Consider the following 23,350-nt stretch of genomic DNA (forward strand, 5'->3'; position numbering starts at 1 on the left):
GTGTGGTTCTGGTCACCTGGCCTTCCCAGCACTCGGGGTGGAGAGTGGGTGGAGGCGGAGGCAGGGGTGGGGCGGGTCCGAGCAGGCCAGCACGCCCCCCAGAAGTCACCCTGGGCACCCTGGCCTGCTCGCCCCCTGTCAGGAGCACAGGGGGCACCCACGTCCCACCACACCCGGACGCCCCACGCCCAGCAGAGGAGGGCAGGCCAGGAGGGGACCGCTGCTGTCCCACCCAGCCTGGCTGGAAAGTGGGGGTTGGGTGGTCACTGTCTTTCTGCCCCGAGCATGACATTTCCTGCTTAAAGACGGTGAACGCAGGCAGCCCGTCAGAAGTCACGTGCCCCATGGCAAACGGGGTTTCTGTTCGGAAGGGGAAAATGACACCCCTCTGTTAACAGACAGATTAGAGCTGGTTTATCAGGGTATTAAGTCAGCTCTGACAAGCAGGGTCTCCCTGCAGCCCAAGCCGGCCAGGCCGGGGTCGCGGCTCTGACCTGGCCGAGGCCCGTCTCTCCAGGAAGTCTGACATGCATGCTTTTAACAAGAAGGTCGGCTGCTGAATGTGCCGGGAATCATTCCTGCCTTTATTCAGGGTTCGGAAGACCAGAGACGGGCCTGTGGGTATTTCCAGGTCTGTGTGCCCATGCCCAACTGGTAAGCGTTATCTCCGAGAGGAGAGACTCCGGGCGCCTGGGGTGGGGGCTCAGTCCACTGAGCGTCCACCTCTTGGTTTCGGCTCCGGTCATGATCCCAGGGTCGTGGGATCGAGCCCCACGTCGGGCTGTGCTCTGAGCAAGGAGCCTGCCTGGGATTCTGTCTCCCTCTGCCCCTCCCCAGCTCCCCGCCCCTCTCCGTAAAATAAAAAAATAAACGCACAAAAAAGAGGAAAGACTTTTAAGTGAGTCATGTTTAAAGAGCTATAACTTCTGTAAAGCTGCAGAAAAACCTTCTGCTAATAGGATTTTGAGTCTGCAGATTATAGGAGACAGAACTGGCCTCCTGTTTCTAGCAACCAAAGACAGGAGGAACAGAGGACTTAACGGCCCTCCTCAACCCCGGGACCTCGTCCTGGGCACAGTCCTGTGAAACCATGTGACGTGCTCGTCACCGCCGTCCCCGAACAGCTGGAGACACCTGTAGGTCTCTAAGGAAAAACCCGAGCCTGGGAGGAAAAGGAGAAAAACCGACAACTGACTCACCAGGTGGAAAGAACGGGTTAATCGGCCACCCGCCCCCTGCTCCCCAGACGGTGCCCAAGGGCTCAGCACAACAGCACGTGGTCCTGGCCCGGATTTACAGCAGTCCCGGCTGCAGCCAGACAGAACAATCCGGGTGCCGGGCCTGGAGCAGGGCTGCCAGCGTTTTCCCATCAATACGCTTCCCACAAACTTTCTGCTGAGGGAAAAAACCCAAAAACCCTTCCTTTATGTAACACTAACCCGTTTAACTCTTTAGGCGCGTTGGGAACCTCGAAAGCTCCAGTCAAGCTCCGGGGGGGTGGGGGCGGGGGGCTATACACACCGACAGGCAGCTGAGTGAGGTTTTGGAGAAAGAAAACCAAACATCTTGTAAATCTGAGCCCCAAGAGGTCTTGGACGGCCGTCCCCAACAGGGGTCACTGTGCCCACCAGCACCACTGCCCACGTCTGGAGACACTTCTGTCATGACTGTGGGGAAGGGGGTGGTCCCGGCCGGTGCCCTCTGCCTGTCCTAGGGACGGTCACACTAGGCGGGTGGGTAAAGGATGAGCATTCTGCTGCCCAAATGAATTAGGAAAAAAACCGGCAGATTTCAGAGTCGGTTGGATTTCAAAGACAGGGTCCTTTACGTCGGTGACAAAGAGCTGATGGTACCTGAACGGATTCACTTTGATGAGATGCTATCGGTTCCCAGTGCAAAGTCTGAGGGTGGGAGGCGACAGAGTTTTGAGTGAGCCCAGGACGGCCCCCCCATGGGGACAGAAAGGACACGCTGTTCCCTAGAATTCCTCTTTTGGGGGTGGGGGGGACGGGTGTCACGAGAAGCAAGGTGTCTTCTCCAGACAGATGCCTTCGGTTCAAGGGAGCCCCTCTCCAGGCTGCCCCCGTTAGCTCCCCATCGCTGGGACTCACGGGCCGGCCGTTCCTGGAGCCGAGCCACAGACACTGCCCTCTGCTCTTGTCCCCGGCACCTTCTTCCCGAGGTGCCAGTCACCAGTAAAGCAGTTATTACACCACCCTGCACACAGACCCTTCCTGAAAGACACGGGATCTGTTCAGACTCAGGACTCCGCACTGCCCACCTGCGGGGAGGGGCGGGATGCCGGGCTCGCCCAGCCGACAGGACCCCACCCACCCCACCCCTTCAGGGAGGGCACCGAGAATACGGCCCCAAAAGTGGTCGGGACGAAAGCGGGCAGCGGAGCCTACGATGGGGAGAAGAAGTCTGCTTTCCTGTGTCAAGACTCTTCCAGAGAAAACCCAAGATGCTCTTCTCCCAAGGAACCCACGTTCCTGGGGGCGGGCATAGCTGATGTGCCCCAAGGCGATTCCTGAACTGGGGAGACGGTGAAGTCTGGTGGTAGAGATCTCATCTGACTTATCCCATCTCAATACCCCCAGGACACAGGGCCGGTGACGACAAACAAAACCACAACAGAACTCTTAAACCAGACAAGGATTAATGCTGACAGTTACTAGGCCGGATTCAACACCCAAAGGTTTGGCATGCACGCGGCCACCAGGCCCACCGCACGCCCTCCGCCTGCTGACCTGGGCAGCGTGGACATTCGGGGCCAGGTAACTAACTCCCTGTTGTGGCCGCTGTTCTGGGCACCGCAGGGAGCTGAGTGGCGTCCCTGGTCCCCGGGCACCACATGCCGGGAGCCCTAATAACGTGACAGCCACGAAATGTCTGCAGACATCAGCGTCCCCGGGGGTAGTAGGTCCCATCCCCGTCACCGGCCGGATGGGGGACTGGGGCTTTCTCCCCAGCTCTGCCCGTGAGGAAAAGACACAGAAAAAGCAAAGTCTCTTTTTTTGAAAGACACACACCAGTCAGTTTCTTCAACTACGAAATAACGGAAATGACTTCCTTCCCCTCCCTCCAGCACCCGCAGTCACCCTCCAGACCCAGTGGCCGCTGGTGACAGAGCTGGAGCCTGGAGAACCCCCACAGCGTCCCCAGCGAGGGGGACAAACACTGTGGGGCCCACGTGCTGCACGCCCAGAGTCCAGGCAGAATCGTCTGCAGTGAATCGAAAACACGCTGTCGGTCACAAGAGAGGAACCTGGTCCGAGTCCGCCCCAGTCCCCAGCAGGCAGGAGGGGGGGAGGTCCCGGCTGGAGCTCCAAGGCAGAGGCAGCCCCTCCCCAGGGTGAAATGGAACCAAATGGAAAGGCAGAGGGCATCGGTGCGCGTGCACGCGGTCCCCGGCAGCGGCAGGAACACACACGGGCAACTGTAGCAAGCTAAACATCCACCGGAGGGGCGGGCTCTGTCCACACCAGCGCCCCGGCCCAGGGCCAGCGCCCACAGGGGTGACGTGACCCCGAAGGCACCCCAGACAACGCTTTGATTGGGCCCATCCTTTTCACAGAGCCCAAATGGGAGACACGCAAACCCCAGAGCCACAGAGCCGCAGCTCGGAAGAGCAAAGCCAGGAACGGGGCAAAAAAACCACCTTTCCAGCAAACAACACACAAACTGTTATCCAGCCCGACGAGCAGAGGCTTGTGACCCGCCCCTTCCCAGAAGGGGGAGAGCCCGGGCCAGCTCTGGGGGGCCAGGGCAGGGTGGGGGGGAGGTCAGGGCCTGGAGCCGGTTTCAGGAACCACTGTGGCAAAATACCGCCCCCCCCCCCCATCCCTGCCGCACGGGCCATCCCGTCGGCGCCCTGTGCTGGGATCGCGGTAATCGCACAAAACACCTAATGGCTTCACACACCATCACGGGTCTCCTGTGTCAGGACATTTGAAAAGTGGGGTGTCTGTCACCAGTCGCGCGGGAGAGGAATGATCCCGCAAACGAGGGGTCACGTAAATGGGAGTCCCCGGTGGTGGGATATCGCAGAAACCTGAAGTGTGGAGAGGGATCGTGGCGGAAAACACTGCACAAAATATACTTGCTGTAGTTGTTTTTTAATTTTAAACGTTTATTTTTGAGAGAAAGAGAGAGAGAGAGCATGAGCAGGAGAGGGGCAGAGAGAGAGAGGGAGACACAGAATCGAAAGCAGGCTCCAGGCTCCGAGCTGTCAGCATCGAGCCTGACGCGGGGCTCGAACCCATGAACCGCGAGATCGTGACCTGAGCCGAAGTCGGACGCTCGACCGACCCAGCCCCCCCCCAGGCGCCCCCCCATTTGCTGTAATTTTTTAACATTCAGATCCCCTTCTAGACTCTCACATACAGTCTTGGGGAGGATCAGAATAAAACACAAACGTGCTCTCTTCTTTCCGCGTTTTCCACTTTGTTAGGCTTCATAAATTTAAAACCTAAATAGAGATTATTTATCCCTCATTGGTTTTGACGTAAACGCCCCGGTCCAAGCTACACGGGCGCCTCCCCTCCAGACCTCGCCTACCGCTGAGTGGTCAGCCCCTGGAAAGTGGGACATCACAGCCCGTGGCCCCCGGCTCACCTCAGACTCTTCATTTGAAGTTGGTACGGAAAGGGTTGTCGGGGAGGTGGTCTGGGTTTCCCGGTGGTGACACAAAGCTCAAAGTGGCCTCCTCCTCCCAGTTACCTCAATGTTTATTCACGTTCAGCCCCATGACGAGTGACAGATCACTTCCGTAAGGAAGGAGGGCTGCAGACAAATACGGTCATCCCACGGGGCCAGCAGGTAACACGAAGCGGCATTTTGCGCCCCGTGTGCTCCCCCCCAGCCCCTCACCCCTGGCACAAACCTCACAGACCCGCACCCAGACCAGGAGTGCGACCTCCCCACTCCCTGGGGCACCCCCCCTCCCTGCACACGGGGCCCTGCTCTGGCCTGAGGGGCATGCCCACCACCCGTCATCTCGTGTTGGGTCAAAACCCCCCGGGCAAGCGTGAGGCACGGGTCCCCGAGTCAGAGAAAGCGGGAGGGAGACGCAACACTGACCTCATAGATAAAGTACACCTTGGCCCCCACGTATATTCCCATGCGCACCACAGCACGGACAGCAGCATTCATACCTGCGGAAGGAAGGGGACAGAGTCAGTGACCAGACTGTGGTGATTCGCGTGCTGCCATTTAACCCGCCGTGACCACGGGGACCCACGAGCCCGCGCGGCGGGCTCCTCACACGGACGACGGGCCTGGCGTGCACGTCCGGGGTCAGGGCCAGGCGGCCGGCGCGCTGAGGGCACACGGCCGGGGCGCGTCACTGTCCGAGAGCCTGGGGCACCCTGACGGTCACCGCAGACAGAGGCGGGACCCCGGCCCGGAGGAGTTGGTAGGCAACACAGCCCATCGGCGAGACAGCAGAGAGACCGGGGCTTATCTGTAGTTAGACGGACTCAACTTGACACGGACGAGGGCTGCCTCTGCGACCGGAGGAGGAAAATCGTTATTTCGTTAGCAGCTGGCGGTGTAAAGAATGTCTCCGTGAAGGGCCTTAAATTCAAACTAAGTCACGCCGTTTATCAAAAGAAAAGCCAGCCCAATACGGTATGAATAAATACCTCCTCGAGATAAATCTCGGACATGCTCCACACTTGCCCAGAGGACGCTACCTAGAGGGGATTAAAGCGGTTTTGTGCGACACAGCCTCGTGCTCTCACGACGCCCCGACTCGCTCTCCACGGGAGCCCCACTTTTGAGCGGCGCACCTGGGCCGGGTAAGCCCCGGGGAGAGCGGAGGGAACAGGAAACTGCAAACCCTGTGTCATCACGAAGAGGCCGGCCCGCGAGGCCAGGATTCGGGAGGGGACGGTAGGTCCCAGGCCTCGAACAGGCAGCTCCCGGCTCCCGGCCGAATTGCGGGACACCGGGTCGCTCCCCTGCCTCCCCCGCTAACTCACGTTTCAGACACAAATGTCAGGACTGCAGAGGCTGGAGAACACGGGCCACGAAGGAAAAGCCACCCCTGGTAATACACGGAAGGCACCTGGCTCCCAGGAGCGTTACAGACACGGACACGAAATTCGTACGCACTGGGAGGGCAAAGCCACCCAGAAGACAGGCAGAGATGGTCACAGCTGAGCCACGTCTGAGACCCGACAACACGGCTGTCGGCTCTCAAAGGCTACAGTAGTCACGTGGCTGGACGAGCATGGGGCCCAGACCTTAGAAATAAGTCCACGTTTAACGCACACGTAAAACGTACACGTCCGTGGACACGTGCACATCTGCGAGCCACCACTTCCCGGTCGAACCCCGTTTGAGGACCTACGGATTAACAGCTGTTCGGTCCTCCAGACCCTCAGACGCTGCACATCAGGGCACAGCCTCCACGCCCCCCACGTGCTGCCTTTCCCGTGCGTGCTCTCCGGGCTGCTGCCCACGCTGGACCCACACACCACGACAGCCTCTGCCCTCGAAACTGGCATTTCTCCCCACGTTTGCCCCACATCCCGCCCTGTGCCTCTAACCTTATCTACACCACGGCCAGAGGACTGGAACGGCTGTATGTCTTTGGTTAGTTACGACACAAGTAATTTATAAACACGTTCTTCTTGTTAAAAAACTACGGGGCGCCTGGGTGGCTCGGTCAGTTAAGCGGCCGACTTCGGCTGAGGTCACCATCTTGCAGTCTGTGGGTTCGAGCCCACGATCTCGCGGTCCGTGCTGACAGCTCGGAGCCTGGAGCCTGCTTCGGATTCTGTGTCTCCCTCTCTCTGCCCCTTCCCCTGCTCATACTCTGTCTCTCGCTCTCTCAAAAATAAATAAACATTAAAAAAATTTTTTTTAAATATTACAGGGCGCCTGGGTGGCTCAGCCAGTTAAGCGTCTGACTCTTGATTTCGGCTCAGGTCTTCATCATGGCTCATGAGATTTCGGCTCTGTGGGGTCAGCAAGGATTCTCCCTCTCTCTCTGTCCCTTCCTACCCCCCTCCCTCTCGCTCTCTCTCTCAAAATAAATAAATTCATTTATCCATTTAAAATGTTTATTTATTTTGAGAGACAGAGCACGTGCACACGTGCGCGCACACACACACACACACACACACACACACACACACACAGGTGCACACACAGGTGGGGGAGGGGCAGAGAGTGAGACTCTCAAGCAGGCTCATGCTTAGCACAGATCAGTGACATCATGACCTGAGCTGGAAATCAAGAGTCAGATGCTTAACCGACGGAGCCCCCCAGGCGCCCCAGGGTCTCCTGCGTCGGCACCCACAAACTCGGATATGCCCATGTCCCTGCCCTCGATTCGACAGGGCCTGCACGCGTCGAGCCAAACTCCTCAGGGACAGGTTGTCCAGCACGGGGACTCTATCTACCTGCTCGGCCCCACCTGGATGCTCGACCTTGAATCTCACGGTCGGTCGTCTCCACAGCACAACCCCACAGCTCCCCCCGAAATGTCACCGCGTCCCGGTCAGACACGCTGGATGCCCTCCCTCGACCTGCACATGGGGCTCCAGACCCCCAGACAGACGCCCTGCGAGCCGCCACCCATCCCTCGTCCCTGGAGGAGTGGCACAGTGTGGGCTCTCACACCTGTGCGGGCGGCCTGTGCATCCCCGGTGGCCGTGTCAGGTGGGCGGCTGGGGGGACAACACAGCTGCTTAGTGTCCCCCCCCAACAGGCTCCAGGATTCCGGGGCTCACGCTGCAGCCACCGTCACAGGGAAACTGACCCCGAGCCCTTCAACGGCACCGTCACCGGGTGGGAAGTATGATAAACATCGACTTCCGGGCCGTCACCCTCCTGAACGCCCCTCCTTTACGAGGCGTCATTCCCAAGGGGCCCCTCACACAGGCACGATAAATGGGGCTTTTGCGCCATGTAAGTGGCTGAAGGAAGGAACTGTGACAAGTAGACATGATCCGGAGGGGACGCCCCCGAGTCCCTGTGGGATAAAAGCCTGCCCCGACTGTAACCTGTCATGGGAGGCCCCCTGCCTGCATCCCACCCCTGCCTCCCACCCCTGCACTCACCTCTGCAGTCATCCCTGCATCCCACCCCTGCATCCTCCCTCTGCACTCACCCCTGCACTCATTTCTGCACCCCACCCCTGCATCCCACTCCTACACTCACATCCCACTCAGTGCCCACCTCGCACTGGGTACCCCCCTGGGCCCTGGCAGAGTCCCTGGGGGCTTCTGGGGGAGGGAGGAGCCTGAGCATTTCCACCAAGTTCCCGGGGAGGGGCAGATGGAGAACAGTCTGGCCAGTACACCCTGAAAACCCCCTCCAAGACTCACTGGGCTTTAACTCACTCACTTGCAGTGAGTCATCTAGTGAAGCCAGCCGGCCTCTTCCCACAGCTCGGAGCTCCGCCTGGGGCCTGGGGAGGGGCCGTGCCTGTGGCTAATAACCAGCTGGGGTGGACGCTCACAGGAAGCCTGTGGGGTCCGGAGCCCCCCTGGGCGGATGAGGAAGTCAGGCTCCGGGCACAGAAACTGAGACGCCAAGGGAACAAAACCCGGCGGGTAAGCCTTGGCCTTCACTCAGACTTAGAGCTGGTGCAGATTCTGCATCAGGAAGGCTGTGCTGGAATCCCCAAAGCCAACCGAGAGGGATCCAGATGCCCCCTGGGCCCCAATGCCTGTCTAAGTGCTCGGGGCGGGGCCTGTGGGTTAGTCAGCCCTCGTGGGTCCTCCTCCCACCGGGCGGGGTTGGGCCCGGCAGGTGGCCGCCTTCCAGGGAGGGGAACCCAGGAGGACAAAAGCCAGGGAAACGGGAAGACACCCCTGCTCCCCAACAGCCTGCGTCACAGGGTTCCTTCCTCGTGCTTTCGCTTTTGCTTCGGTGGCCACGTCGGGGAATTAAAGCAACTCTCCTAATTGTTACCATGGGGAAACTTGATCTTGCTGGCAAGTCAGAATCTTAGTGCTTCGAGAGCAGTCGCCTTGTCGTTCGCAGAAATGTACACCCGGCCTTCAGGGAATGTGGAGTCTGGTTACGGGCACCCAGAATGACCAAACCTTGGGAGAACGAGGGGGCAGCGAGGTGGGAAATGTGTGCTGGTGACTTGAGACGCGGCAGAAAGATCGGACCCTTAAGTTGTTCTGATCTTATGTATTCGCTGCTTCTCACCAAACTAGGGCGCAGGTAGGAGCCTCTGGTCAGATCTTCCCTCCCTGGAGGTCAGGGAGCGCCGGGGACCTGTTTCCAAACGCTTCCTGAGGTCTGTTCCGATGACGTTTAAACTCTGAGGAATCTTGGGGCGCCTGGGTGGCTCAGTCGGCCAAGCGTCTCTCGGTTTCAGCTCGGGTCCTGATCTCAGGGTTTGTGGGATCGAGCCCTGTGTCGGGCTCTGTGCTGACAGTGCAGAGTCTGCTCGGGAGTCTCTGTCTCCCTCCCTCTCTGCCCCTCCCCTTCCCTCTCTCTCTCTCAAAAATAAATAACAAGTAAACTTAAAAAAAAAAGAAAAGAAACTTCATCTGTAAGAAGTAAGGGATATGCCGATTCTAATAAAACGAGTGGGGCTCGTCTTGTGTTTCCCACGTGATCAGAAGAGTATAATCAACCTCCTGACTTAACCCTCTTAACGGTATGGAGCCATTTTCCCCACTCGTCACCTTCCCTTCCCTAATTAGTCCCTACTTAAATTCCTTTTGGAAAAATAAAGCCCAGCTGTTCAGCCCTCTCACCGGCCTCTGTCTGAATTCACGCGCCTCTTTGTACCGAAGCAGCCGTCAGCGTGTGTCAGAAAACAAGCTAAAGGACCGTCATCTTGCTCCTGCTCCTAAGATTCTCCATTAAGCCTCCCCGTTTAATAATGTAGGTAGGAGGGGCGAGGGGGGGAGGTCACCAGGAGAGCCGTGTCCGGGGCTGGCTCCCCCGGGATCAGTTGGCAAGCTGGGAGCTTCCCTGCATCCTGTGCTATCCACATCACTGCCCGCGTGAAAAGTCAGGGGAAAACGTGGGCACGCATTCACTTGTCCAGCCGTCCGGTGCACACGGATGGGGCATCGTCTCCTCGCCAGGCACTGGTGCCCTACATCACTGGCCAAACGGGATGGTTCCGGGCCCGAGAAACCAATACACTGCCAAGGAGGAGAGCGGGGCAGAGCGGGGCTGGGGGACTGGGTGCAGGGTCCGGTGGGGGGTGGAGCGGAGCCAGCGTGCCCGCCCCGGGGAAGCCTGGGTGACAGGGAGCGGGAGAGGCCAGGCACTCCAAGCCTGCCACACACCGCGTCCCAGTGCCCACCACGGACACCGAGACCACAGCCAGCAGTCCCCTGCACGCCATCCGAGCTTCCACACAAAGGCTCAGGGGGACCCTTTATATCCAAGCGGCCGCGGCCACCGCGGGGGCTGAAGCCCCACTGTCCCGGGGGCGGCCCCGGACTGTGCCAAGATGCACTGTGTCCGATAACAGAGCGCATGTCAAGGCTCAGCACGGAAACAAAAAAGTGAAACGTCCTATTAATGGTCTTTATATTAATGATGGACTGAAATACTAGATTGAATAAAATACACATTTACAATTAACATCTCCTGTTTCTTTTCCCTTTTTAAAATTTGTTTATGTTTATTTATATTTTAGAGGAAGAGAGAGAGAGAGAGCGAGCACGAGCAGGAGAGGAGCAGAGAGAGGGAGACACAGAATCCAAAACAGGCTCCAGGCTCCGAGCTGTCAGCACAGAGCCCGATGTGGGGCCCGAACTCACGAACCGTGAGATCATGACCTGGGCCGAAGTCAGACACTCAACCGACCGAGCCCCCCAGGAGCCCCTGTTTTCCCTTCTGTAATGCGGTGGCTACACAGTGACATCCATAATGGGCCTCATGTGGGAGCCTGGTTTCTATCGCACAGCAGTGGAATCTACTTCTGAATCCACACCGTAACAGTGGTGTGGTCTCTTGCCGGGAGCATCAGAGCAAAGCTCCTTGGAAAGGTGGAGAATATTCCAGGCACCTAACAGCTCATCCCCTGCTGATGGGTTTTCCCTGGACCTCCCATTGTTCACTAGTCTAAGCAAGGCTATCAAGAGCATTCTACCAACCTGCCTGCTTCCACCGCTGCTCCCGGCTCTGCCTTTCTTCCTGCCCTACTGTGAGCTCCTACCTGAGGCCAAACCCTCCACCTGCAAAGTCACCCGACCCTCCTGGGTCCCCGCCATAGGGGCGTCTTGCCAGGGGCCCAGCTCCAGTCCTGCAACCCTCCACTATGGCCCAATCCTGCTCCCCATGAGACCCTAAACTTGGGTGAGGAAGCACCTCAGGTGACTTCCCTGAACCCACAAGGCAAATCCAAAGTCCTCACTGCCTGCCCCTCCCCAGAACCTCACCCACTTGGCCCTGACCTCTTCCCCCAGCCCCTGCACGCCCCCCCCCGCCCCCATGCCAGGGTACTGTGCGCTGGTTCACCCCTCAGCCCCCCATGGGGCGTGTAGAGAGTCTCTGCGCACAGGTGTCCCGGGCCTTCCAGAAACAGGCTCTCTGCCGGGTCCGGTTCCCTGACAGAGGGTGTCCGCCATCTGCCCTGGGCATCACTCCGCACCCAGGCAGCCTCGCTCATTAATGGGAGGAGGACACGGGAAGGGGAATCAAACCCCAGGAATATTAATCCAGAGCTGAGCCGAGGAGGAAGGGCCGCGGGCGGCCACTGCACCTGCTCTGCCAACCGCTTCCCAGTCGAAGACACGTCCAGCCACATCACTTGTTTACACGCTCTATGCAAGGAGTCCTATGCATAACCCTCCCAGTCAAGGTCCTCGTCCTGATGGGCCGAGCTGCCCCGTGGACCCCGACTCCAGCGTGGCCCTGAGCCGACCAGAGGGACCAGAGGTGCGGTGCCCAGACCCGCGACACCAGAACGCGCCTCAGCAAGACCCCTGGGTGGCTTCTGCGAAACCAGGGGGACAAAGCTCCAGAGCCCCCAGGGGCAGGAGGGCGGGGCAGCGTCCCTGGATGGAAGACCCTCACTGGGGAGGAGGGGAGAGGCAGGGGGAGCAAGAAGGGAGTTGCAGAGAGGACAGCAGGTGAGCGATTCTGCAGCTTTGTTATGCAAATGAGCACTGGAGGCCCTGCCCAGGGGAGAGTGGGACCCCGGCGGGACCCTGGTGGAGAGCAGGAACCAGGCTATTCACCCCCAACAGCCCCAGGGTTCTGGGAGGCCCGGCTCCACACTCTTCTCCACACTCTCGTCCTGACAGGTACAACGTGTGTAATTCCAGGCACGCTAAGTACATGGCGGCAAATACATCTGGGAAAAAGGGGTGAGGGGGCCCCCCGGGCAGGTGCACCAAATACAGACAGAGAGCCCCGCGGAGCTTGCTGAGAAGAGGGAGGTGGACACACAGCACCCCGACCATTTTTAACATAAAGCCCCCTGCCCTTTGTCCAAATACACCCTCTTGACCTAATTACAATCGCAGCAAGCATACAGTTTTGGGTCCCCACGTTTGCTGTCACCCCGTCCCGGCCCGTCTCTGTGTTTCTAACGGTGATGGCTCCTGGTGGCCCCTCTGGTAGGCAGAGCGGCCCCCGGGGGCCCCCGGCTCCCCCCGATGAAACGTTTCAGTTCTGAGCCAAAGCTGTTTGCTTCCCGTAACCGGGTTTGAGTTTTTCTGAAAGACGGCCAAGTGTCCAGAGTCTAAGTCACCTGGGTGTGCCACACGGTGTGTGTGCCACAGTTCCAGAAAACGGTGCGATGGCTGATTGACCGCGGCGCTCACGGGGTTACCGCTGTGATCCTAACACACCGCTGCCAGGACGCAACAGTTTTTGCTAAATTAATTATTACATTTTAAGTGGAAAAAAAAAAAAACATTACAGAACGTACGCGGACAGAGTTCCAGGGCAGTGAGGGGCCCCAGAGCCCTCGGAGACAAGATGCCCACCGGCCCCCGCTTCCCTCTGCATCGAGCTGGGCTCCTGTCGCGTGTTCAACGGCAGGACCACCCTGGTGCCCGAGGCCCCGAGACCAGAGCCTCACATTCCTGACTATGGTGCTCAAGTTCGAACCTTCGAGGCCTTGGCGTTCCCAGGCACCACTCTGCAGAAGGACTGCTTTTGATTAGTGAGGTTCAGTCATCGAAATGACTTCGTGAGAAAAGGAAGGAGCCAGAACTCCAGTCGCCCGGCATTTTGCGACAGGGAGAGTCAGGGGAGTCAGGGGAGCCGTGCAGCAAACGCTCGAGAGCCTGCCCGGTGCCGCGTCCTGTGCTGGACCCCAGAAGCGCACTTGGGGAGAGACACTGGGGTCCCCCTCCTCCCGTGTCCTCTGCACCCACGCGGCCCGGCCCTGTCTGCCACTTAGAGCTGAAGGCAGGCAGCTCCCCACAAAGCCCGCTTGCCCCCGTGTGCGCTAAATTAGCACAGAGTAGCGCCTGCACAGCCCAGATGGCAGGTACTCATCCTGCAAGTTATTCTTGCTGATGCTGGAAAGGCTGATCCAGACTCCGCTCATGTGAGCTCCCCGAATGCTGTGTTCATGCTGCTTTGCCTCAGGCGAAAGAGGGACTCAGCCTTCCTAGCCTCGCTGCCCTGGGTGCCTGCACCTTCTCAGCTGCACCCGGCCTTCCGGAGCCCACACTCTGAATCATGTTTGGTGAGTGACACAATCTTGCTGGAGGGTGGCTGCTTAGTCACGGAAAGGCTGTCCATCCAGCAAGGTGGAAAATCAGTTTAAACTTGCAGATGTCCTCGCGACAACAGAAGAAACCCAAAGGAGGAGAAGAATAATAAGGTCTAGAAATTGCCTTCCTTAAGGGGCGGGGCGGGGGGCTGTGGGAATACAGATGAGGGGATTTTTTTTTCTTTCTTCTTCTTATTTTTTAAATAATTACACGAAACTCGAGTAGAAAACAAAAGCACTCCATCACTCTGGTATCGACGTGGGACTGCTTCGGCTGCCCCAGTGCTATCGCTGTAAACAGGCGTTTTCTGCTCTCCTCACAAAGCTGTGGAAAAATCATCCGTATAATGTTGAGCCAGCTGGGCTTTGCCCACTTTGGAGCGTTAACTTGGACCTGAACTTTACAGCCTCACCGAAGAAAGGCCCCCGGAGAGCATGGCCTGCTGGGAAGTACTGGGGATTGAGAGCTCACAGGACTTTGCCTAAATCCTGCCAAATGCCACGTATGAGCCACGTGACCTGAACGAAGTCACTCGCGAGTCTGTAGGACCTTCTCCCCACCTCGAAAATGAAGACATTCGCACCGTGGAGTAACGTAATGAGGCCTGGAGGCGGGAAGCGTAGCGCTCCCGGCCCCCCAAATAGTGGCCATGGTCATCTCCACGTGGAATCCGACCATCATTCCACACCGGATTAGCAAACTACCTTGTGGGGCTCCTGGGGGGCTCAGTCGGTTAAGCGTCCGACTTCGGCTCAGGTCGTGATCTCACAGTTCTTGAGTTCGAGCCCCGCGTCGGGCTCTGTGCTGACAGCTAGGAGCCTGGAGCCTGCCTCGGATTCTGTCTCCCTCTCTCTCTGCCCCTCCCCCGCTCACGCACTCATGCTCTGTCTCTCTCTCTCAAAAATAAATAAAAAGATTTCTAAAAATTAAAGAAAAAAGAAAACTACCTTGAAATTAAGGCTTGCACATGCTCTCCTGGATCTTGAGCTATGAGCAAAACTCTCCTACCTTGGCTGACAGAATCCGGAATCAAGATAAAATGGGGAAAGAACAGAGCGTCTTAGACAGCATCTCTAGGAACAACCTGCTCTAGGGGTCTCTATATCTGCTGCTGCGGAGACTGACGGAGCACACGCCAGGAGGAGCTTTCTCAGACAGAAGGGGATCGAGACCCTCAGTCAGAGCTCAAAATACCAAAGCAGGAGATGCTGCTTCCCATGGAGTTCCAGACAACACGGAGTCGAGGGCCTCAGCTCCGCAGGATAAATGCCCAGACCACGGGAGGCTCTCCCAGGGGCAGCCCGATGCCCACCTGAGAGTGTCAGGCGTTTCCCAGTAATCTGACACCACCCGAGCGGCCTTCTCATGTCTGGCTCTCAACGTTTCCTCTCCCAGTGACCAGCTGTGTCGACTCACTGGCCTCTTGTTACTTACAACTACTCACAGGTGGCTGAGCCAGGAGAAGGGACAGAAAATGCTGACTCTCCTGTGCCATCACCTCGAGGCCGTGCACGTCACCTACCAGGTAGCTGAGCACGCTCTTGGACGAGGGTTCAAAAGAATGACCCGTCCATGTATTTTCACCAGACACAGAGCCTTAACTGTAAAACAACCTTGAAACTCTGACCCTGAAGCCCTGTGGTTTAAAAGCCAGTCCGTCTTCCTGCCCAACGGTGCATCCCCCTGTCGAGGCCCAGATTAAGATTCACCCAGGATGCTTCCAAACGGGTGCCAGCCCACGTCTCCACACGCACGTGCTTTTCAAGCCGCCGGTTGACGGGGAAGCCACTCTGAGCCCCACGGCGAGCCACCCGGACTCCACGTGGCACACCTTGGGTGTTTACTTAAGCGACAATACAGTGTTCCCCCGTGTTTCCAGGCCGGGGCAGTGCCCTGTCACAACACTTCGCGCCTCCGGAATGTTTACTCCCGGGATCACTTTACTAGAATACTAGGTCACCGGGGGAACTGCTCGATCAGCCGGGGGTCCCCCCTCCGGAAGGGAAGGCGGGCCTGTGTGGGTGGGGGAAGGGGGGCGGTGAGCAGCACGGCTGCCTCCCAGGGTGGAAGAGGCGGCTCCCGCCGGGACTCCAGCTCCGCGGTGCAGGCAGCACGCAGTCCCCGCGCCGGGTGCCCAGGGCCAAGGGCGCAGGGCGCGAGGGTGGCGACTGGCCCGGCATCACGTAGACGCGCGAAGGGCGGGGCTGAGGCCACAGCGCCCCAACCTGCCGCCCCCGCGCCAGCCACGCCCGGCTCAAGGGCAACGGGAAGGTCACGGGCGCGGTGGGCGGTGGGGGGGGGGGGGAGGGGAAGTGCCAGGCAGCACGCTCCAGCATCCTTCCGCCTCGCGTGGCCCAGAAACGCGCCCGCGTCCGGCTGGAGCAGGAGGGGGGAGAAAACACCAGCAGACCCAGCTGGATGGGCGCCTGCAGCCCCGGCCATCTCTAGGCTGCGAGGACGCCTCGGGTCCACTTCCCAGCGGTCGGCGTGCCCCACCCATCGATGCACCTGGGCCTGGAAACCCCACCGTCCGAGAGCTCCTGTGGCCCCACGTGCACCCAGCGCCAGAGGCCGGGCGTGGCCGGGTCACCCCCCCCCCCCTTAACTATAAACATCTCTTGGGTGTCCGCGGCCCCGGGCTTGCGTCCCCCTCTCCCCAAGGCGGCCTCCACATGGTGGGGGTGGCGGGGAGGGGTAGAGTCCGCGCCCGGGGCGCTGGCGACGCCCCGGAGTCCCCGGGCTTCCTGGTCCTTCCCCCCCCAGAGGAGGCCGGCGGGGCGGGCCTAGCGACCCATTCCCGTCTTCGGTTTTGTCAGCGGAGCGGCGGAAACCGGGCCCGGGGCCCCCCGCGCGGGTCCCCTCGCGCTCCCCGCCGCGCCCCGCAATGCAACAGCGGGGAGCCCGCCCGCGCGGCGCGGGGACGCGAATCCGCAGGACGCGCGGCGGGGACCGGCCGTTCTTCCCGCAAGGGGAGGGGGGTCGAGGGGGAGGGAGCCGCGGCATCCGGGGGGCCGCGCTCTCCCCAAGCCTCGGAGGGGCATCGCCCCGCCCTACGACTCCGAGGAGAAATGACCTCGGGAGACCCCGTCCCCAGCCCCAGTTTAAAACATAAACGTGGGGGGGGGGGGAAATTAACCGATCTTCCTGATAAAGCGTCCCCGGGCCACAACCCCCCTCCTCCTGCCCCCCCCCCCCCGCCGCAGCCACCCCTTCCGAGGCCGCTCCGCCCACTCGTGCCACGGAAGGCCCCCCTGCGGCTCCCGGGCGCCGGGGCGGGCCCCCACCCTCGTCTTATCCGCGCACCCCCTCCTCCTCGCCTCTTCGGGGCTCCCATCGCCGCTCCCCGCTCGCCCCGGGCACCCCGTCGCCGCTTCCCGGGCCCTCCTCCCATCACCCCTCCCCGGCCGGCCGGGCGGCCGCGCACCTTGGGCATCCCCGCCGCTGGTCAGCACGCCGATGGCCTTGCCGGCCCCGGAGAGGTGCTCCAGGAACTTTCGGAAGGAGCCCTTGCGGGCGGAGACGTCGTCGTCGTCCATGGCGAGCAGGCCGAGCAGTGCCGGGGCGGGCGCGCAGCAGCCTGGACCCCGCCCGCGCCGCCGCCACTCGGAACCGTCCGCCCCGGCCGCGCCGCGCGCGCCAATGGGCGGCCTGGGGCGGGCTCCGGGGCGCGGGGGCGGGGCCCGGGCGCGCCAGCCGCCCGTGGGGGAGCGCGGCAGGTGGGGGCAATGCGGGAGGGGGGGCAGGCGGAGCGAGCGCGGCAGGTGGGCGGGGGCAAGGCGGGGCGGGGGGGGCTCCAGGTGGCACGGGGTGGGGGACGAGCTGCAGGTGGAGGGCGCACCGCTGGTGGGCGGGGCGTCCCGGGTGGGCGGGATCGCAGCGGCTGGGGGAGCCTGGCAGGTGGCCGCGAGCGCCGCAGGTGGCGGGTGTATCCCGGTGGGCGGAGCATCGCAGGGGGCGGGCGTAGCGGGCGCTGGCGGGGGCGGGGAGAAGGGAGAGGGCGGGAGAGAGCGCGGGGTGGGTAGGGGGCCCCGCAGGTGGCGGGACAGGCACCGCGGGTGGGCGGAGCGTCCTGGGTGGGAGGGATCGCAGCCTTTGAAGGAAGCGCCCCACGTAGGGGGCCGGAACCCCGACCGAGGCGCTCCCCGCTTCCCGCAGGATTCCTCCCGGGCGGCGCTGCGGGCGCCCACGCTTTCTCTCGGGCTCTCCCTGCTTTCACCTGCGGCCCGGGGCTGGGGGACGTGCCGCGATCCTCCAGTCGGTGGGCAGAAGTGGGCAGCGCTGGCTGGCGGTGTCCAAGCCCTGGGCCCGCCCCCGGCTGGAGGAGAAGGAAGTGACCCCGCGAGGTGGCCTTAGCGACATCCTGGCGCCAGACCTGGATGTCCAGAAGCCAGTGGGGCTGGGGCGGGGGGCAGGAAAGGCTTGGGGTGGGGGGATCTAAGACCTAAGTTCTTCCCTAAGGACCCCGACTAGCTCCTGCGTCGTCAGCCAGAAGCTCCCACACTCTGTTGGGAATGTCCAAACCTAAAACATTCCTATGCAGCATGTCGGTGACGGATGGACCGGCCGACTTTTTACAGAGCTCAGCTCACTGCCAGTTACCTGCTTCGGACGTGGAGCCGGTCCCTCTTAGAGGCCTGTGTGACCGGGCGCACGGCCCTGTGCTGGGTCACAGTTACCCCAAAGAACACCGCTCACAGACGCCCATGGACCGTGCAGGGTGGGGATAGCACACGCCTGAGCCTGCAGCCGCTCAGGGAATGTTTGTCCAGTGGGTACAAGGTGGAAAAAGAGCCCCCGGACTCGTGGAGATAACCCAGAGAACTCCGTGATAGCAACACGAACAACCATTTCTGTAGGCGCCCCCCCCCCAGCCAAATGATGGGGGTACACACCTTTATGGGGTGCCTGCCTCGTCCCAGCTCCACCCCAGCCCCTAGCTTACCTCTCGGAGCATCAAAACTGTATTGTAAAAGAGACGAGGCTGGAGGTCAGAATTACTGGTGAGTCCCTAAACCGCGGTCATCAGAGCCACCGGGCCTGGTTTCCCCTCCCCCAGCACAACTCCCGAGGCCCACTTTTGGAGTGCGCCGGCAGTACGTATTTTGAACAAGCCCCAGGAGTGTGCTGATGATTGGCAAGTCTGAGTGACTGCCCGTGAGCCTGAGCAGGGTAGGGCCTGCAGAAAAGGAAGGCTGGGCCTTTGGGGGAGGGGCCGGTAGATGGCTGGTGGGTGCCCTTCACTCTCCCAGGGCAGAGGAGGGAGCCAGGCTGCCCCCACAGGCCGTGAACCCCCAGCCTCGGGGGTGTGTTCTAGAATCACCCACCCCTTCCTACAGCATCCTACGCTTCAGAAAGTTGGTGCACACGGAATTTTATTTTAGCCAAAAGCCCTTTATAGCTTCTTGGACAATTGATACTTTTTAAATTTGAAGTTAGAGATTGGTCATTGTCAGTGAATTGTCTGCAACAGACAAAACAATAGAAATAAACTGAGTCCAAACATGACAATAGGTTACGTAAATTATTGTAAAAATATACACCTGAGGGACGCCTGGGGGTTCAGTCATTAAGCATCAGACTCTCAGGCCATCATCTCACAGTACATGAGTTCCAGCCCCACGTCGGGCTCTGTGCCGACAGCCCAGAGCCCACGTGGGATTCTCTCTCTTCCTTTCTCTCCCTCAGTCTCTCTGTCCCTCCTGCACGTACTCTCTCAAAATAAATAAACATTAAAAAAAGAGTCACATGCCTCAAAAAAATACACACTGGAAGTTTTCAATTATTGTTACTATTATGAAGATAAATATCTATTGACATGGAAATATGTTCAGGGTATGTCATGAGAGACAAAAACCACAAGCCTGTGTGTGTGCGTGCACACGTGCGTGCATCTACATGTAAGCAGATTGAGATATTTTTATTTCCTTTTGCTTACTGAGAATTCTCTTTTCCTGCAATGAGCAAGTGTGGTTTGGGAATAAACATGTGAGAGTGAGTTAAAAAAGAGATAAGGCCGAGACTTGTCAGATCCCCCAAGGTTTTGTCTGTTTTGCAAAAGCTGAGGTCTATGTGTGCAGAGTTGTGGTTCATGTGCGTGAACATTACTCTTCCCCACCTGTGCTGGAGCTCAGACCCACCGCTTGGAGGGTCAGCTCTCCAGCTAAGGTGGAAAGACAGAACCACGTCTCCTTTCTTATTCTTTTTTTTTTTAAGATTTTTTTTAACGTTTATTTATTTTTGAGACAGAGAGAAACAGAGTGTGAATGGGGGAGGGGCAGAGAGAGAGGGAGACACAGAATTGGAAGCAGGCTCCAGGCTTTGAGCCGTCAGCCCCGAGCCCGACGTGGGGCTCGAACTCACGGACCGCGAGATCGTGACCTGAGCTGAAGTCGGACGCTTAACCGACTGCGCCACCCAGGCGCCCCTCCTTTCTTATTCTTTTGCAACACATGTATCTCAATAGTTTTTTTCAAACCTTCGACTGATTTTTTTTTTTTTTTTTAATGTAGCTTTGGCCTTAGGATAGAATCCCTGGTAGGAGAGGGGAGATTGCGGGCTGTAGGGACCTCCAGAAGCACATGACCCGAGGGCTAGTTCCCCATCGCTGCCTAAAAGGAGCCCCAAACTTTTGTGGCATACCAGCACACGCTCACATCACAGGAATAACTGTCCAGGGGTCAGGGATTCAGGCAGCTCTGTTAGCCGCTGCCCAAAGTCTGTCACGGGCTGCAGCAAGGCGTCGGCCGGGGTCTCAAGGCTCATCTGAGGCTCCGCAGGGAAGGGTCTGCCTTCTGCACACAGCCCCCCACACTGCTGGCAGGATTCTTTTCCTTCCAGGCTGTTGGTCGAAGGGCCTCAGCCCTGCCCAGGCTGCAGGCTCTAACTCTGTCCCTCATCTTGGCAATTTCCTCCCTTTCCGACCATGGGGACAGCTTGGAGCTAATCTGCAAGAACACTACATAGCCATCACCCTTTTCCGCATGCCTCACATCCCTTCTCCTTCTTCCCAGAATTTGGTAAGTCCTCGAACCAGTGCTCAGTCATCTGCTAGACTAGGGAATGCCTCGGCAGCCCCTTCCTCCCCCGGCCTGCTGTCTTTCTGTGTCCTTGTCCACGTTTAAAAATAATTCTGCTCTGAGTCTAACGGCCAAACTTTAAATTATATATAGAGCAGTTGGATGCTTTCCAGGACCTCGATGCAGAATCACGTTGCCCTGAGCCACTTAGAATATCTAGACGCTGGGGAAAACGTGGAAAAGAAGACGGTCTCCTTACATCTGCCAGGTACAGAGTTTTGGCAGTGTTTTGGCTGTTCCGAGTTTTGACCCTCGAGGTAACTCCATCAGGGAACTGGAGCCTCTCGCAGAATAACGTTTTCCTTCTTGCGACGTTGGTGCAGGTTGATTAGTGGAGACTTCCTTGTGCTTCTACCACATCAAAGTAAAAGGAGGCCACAGTCCTGTGTGAGAGGGACGTGGTGACTGGGTGGAGGGCTTGACCCGTTCTTTCAGAGGCACATTGTCTTTGCACATCCACAGTTACCGGTGCGTGGATGAGGAGGGAGAGAGACGGCTTGAAACATAAGTCATAGAGGAACTTCCCAGCTGGAAAAGGAAACGCTGATTCAAGTGCGGTTACGGCCTCATGGATAATTTTACGTGACCCTTGAGTGGGTCATAGGCTGCCCAGATGTCTGGTTAAATATGCCTCTGGGCGTGTCTCCGAGGCTGTTTCTGGATCCCGTTAGCATTTGAGTGCAGGGACTCAGTAAAGCAGATTTCCCTCCCGCTGTGGGTGGGCCTCCCCCAACCCGCTGAAGGCACGGATAGGCTAAAAAGGAGGAGAAAGGGGCATTGGTGCCCTCTGCGTGCTGCGTGAGCTGGGACATCCACCTTCTCCCGCACTCGCGGTTCTTGGCCTGTGGGTTTGGACTGGCTTTCCCGGATCCCCAGTCCGCGCACGGACAGGGGGTCATCTCAGCCTCCAGAGCTGCCCAATGACACAGCTCTTCGTGTGTGTGTAAGTATATCCCGCTGCTTCCGTCTCTCCAGACAGCCGTGACTAGTACACACAGCAGGTCAGATACATGACCTGTGGTCGCTGCGCGTTGCTAACCTGAATGCACGTTGGCATGTTGCCTACGCACACCTGTGTCCTCTGCGGGCGTCTGAAAGTTTGAATTTATAACGACTGGTCTCTAGGGCTCCTTACTATCGGAATGGAAGTGATTCGTGGCTGAGCCAGTGGAGAGCGAACACCGAAGTATATCTGAGGCCAAAGCCATAAACAGTAACCCTTTTTCAGTTTGCAAACGGACGCACAGACCATACGTGCGTCCGTGGCAGGTGCCAGCATCCAGCGGGAGGTTTTAACATTTGGGGGGTAAACTTTCTGAGGGTCTGACGCAAGCCACAGACCTCTTCCTCTGCCCCCAAGTGCGTACATGCACACGCAGCTGGAGCCCGCTGCAGACCGTCGAGGGGACTCATGGGCCGGGGCGGGGGGGGGGGGGGGCGCAGACATCTCTGAGTCCTGAGTCGTGGACGGCCTCTCTCCAGCTGCCCACCTGCAAGCACTCTTATATTAGGAGGCTGAGCTCAGCTGGAGATGTTTGAGCCCAGACCAAACGGGGACTAAGGCGTCTGGGAGGAAGCTGGTGGTCTTGGGCCTGAGTCTGTTGTGCTCAGACGGCTCCTCCTGCCCGCCCCCCCCCTCAGCCCAGAAGCCCCCAGAGCCACCTCGGAGCTCCCGGGTCTCCCACCGAGAGGGGACATGTGGACGCCCTTGGACTGACTAGTCTTCTGCTGGCGACCCCCTCCGGCCCTGAGCCATTCCCTCGGGCCGTATTTCCTCAGTTCAAGCACGCGCCCAGCAGAGCAAGGCTGAGCACCTCTGCACAGGCCGCGTCCCTGGGACCTGCTTGTCCCCCTCACGGCGGGCCCGAGAGGCGGCGGGCCCGGGGGTCACTCCCCTGTTTCCCTGGCGCCCCACTGACCGGGTCACTTAGGCCCTCTGCTGTCAGGGCCCCTGTGAAGGGCGCATGCTGGGGCCATTCGCTCGTCATGGGGACAAGTCAGCTTGCTTAGCAGAGGAGCCTGGAGGACGGAGACAGACAGACAGACACACGGGCGGGAAGGGGGGACTGAAGCTCACCATCTCTGGTTCCCTGCAGCCCAGGCCAGTGCCTCCATCACCACCAAACCTGCTCCGCCTTCTCCCACACTGCCCCTCCTCCAGTCAGGCCCACCCCCCTCCCCTCCCCACCTCCACCTCCCGTCCCCTCCCACGCCGCCCCTCCTCCCGACCCCTCCCTCACCGCACCGCCCACCTCCACCGCCCGACCCCTCCCACACCGCCCCTCCCCACCTCCCCCTCCCGACCCCTCCCACACCAACCCCTCCTTCCCTCGTGCCCAGCCCCGCCCCTCCACACATCCACCTACCGACCCCTCCCACACCACCCCACCCACCTTCACCTCCCGACCCCTCCCACACCAACTCCTCCTCCCCTTGTGCCCAGCCCCAGACCCTCCCACCTCCACCTCCCGACCCCTCCCACACTGCCCCGCCCCACCTCCACCTCCCGACCCCTCCCACACCGTCCCTCCTCCCGACCCCTCCCGCACCGCCCCGCCCACCTCCACCTCCCGACCCCTCCCACCCCGCCCCTCCTCCCCTGGAGCC

General features: G+C 59.6%; 1 protein-coding gene across 2 annotated transcripts in view; it reads right to left on the bottom strand.

Moving 5' to 3' along the window:
- Positions 1-17,276, bottom strand: part of PFKP (phosphofructokinase, platelet) — a 55,344-nt gene extending 38,068 nt beyond the window's left edge. The window contains exons 1-2 of one of the 2 annotated variants that reach the window (XM_047848070.1): positions 17,092-17,276; positions 5,083-5,156 (exon numbers count right to left, since the gene is read on the bottom strand). In XM_047848070.1, the coding sequence (XP_047704026.1) occupies positions 5,083-5,156; positions 17,092-17,203 (186 nt within the window). In that variant the 5' untranslated portion in view covers positions 17,204-17,276. The remainder of the gene's footprint in view (positions 1-5,082; positions 5,157-17,091) is intronic. The other variant, XM_047848069.1, reaches the window with a different exon arrangement.
- Positions 17,277-23,350: the final 6,074 nt, after the last annotated feature.

This window comes from Prionailurus viverrinus, unplaced genomic scaffold (genome assembly GCF_022837055.1).
Source record: "Prionailurus viverrinus isolate Anna unplaced genomic scaffold, UM_Priviv_1.0 scaffold_51, whole genome shotgun sequence".
In the NCBI taxonomy this organism is placed as follows: Eukaryota; Metazoa; Chordata; class Mammalia; order Carnivora; family Felidae; genus Prionailurus; species Prionailurus viverrinus.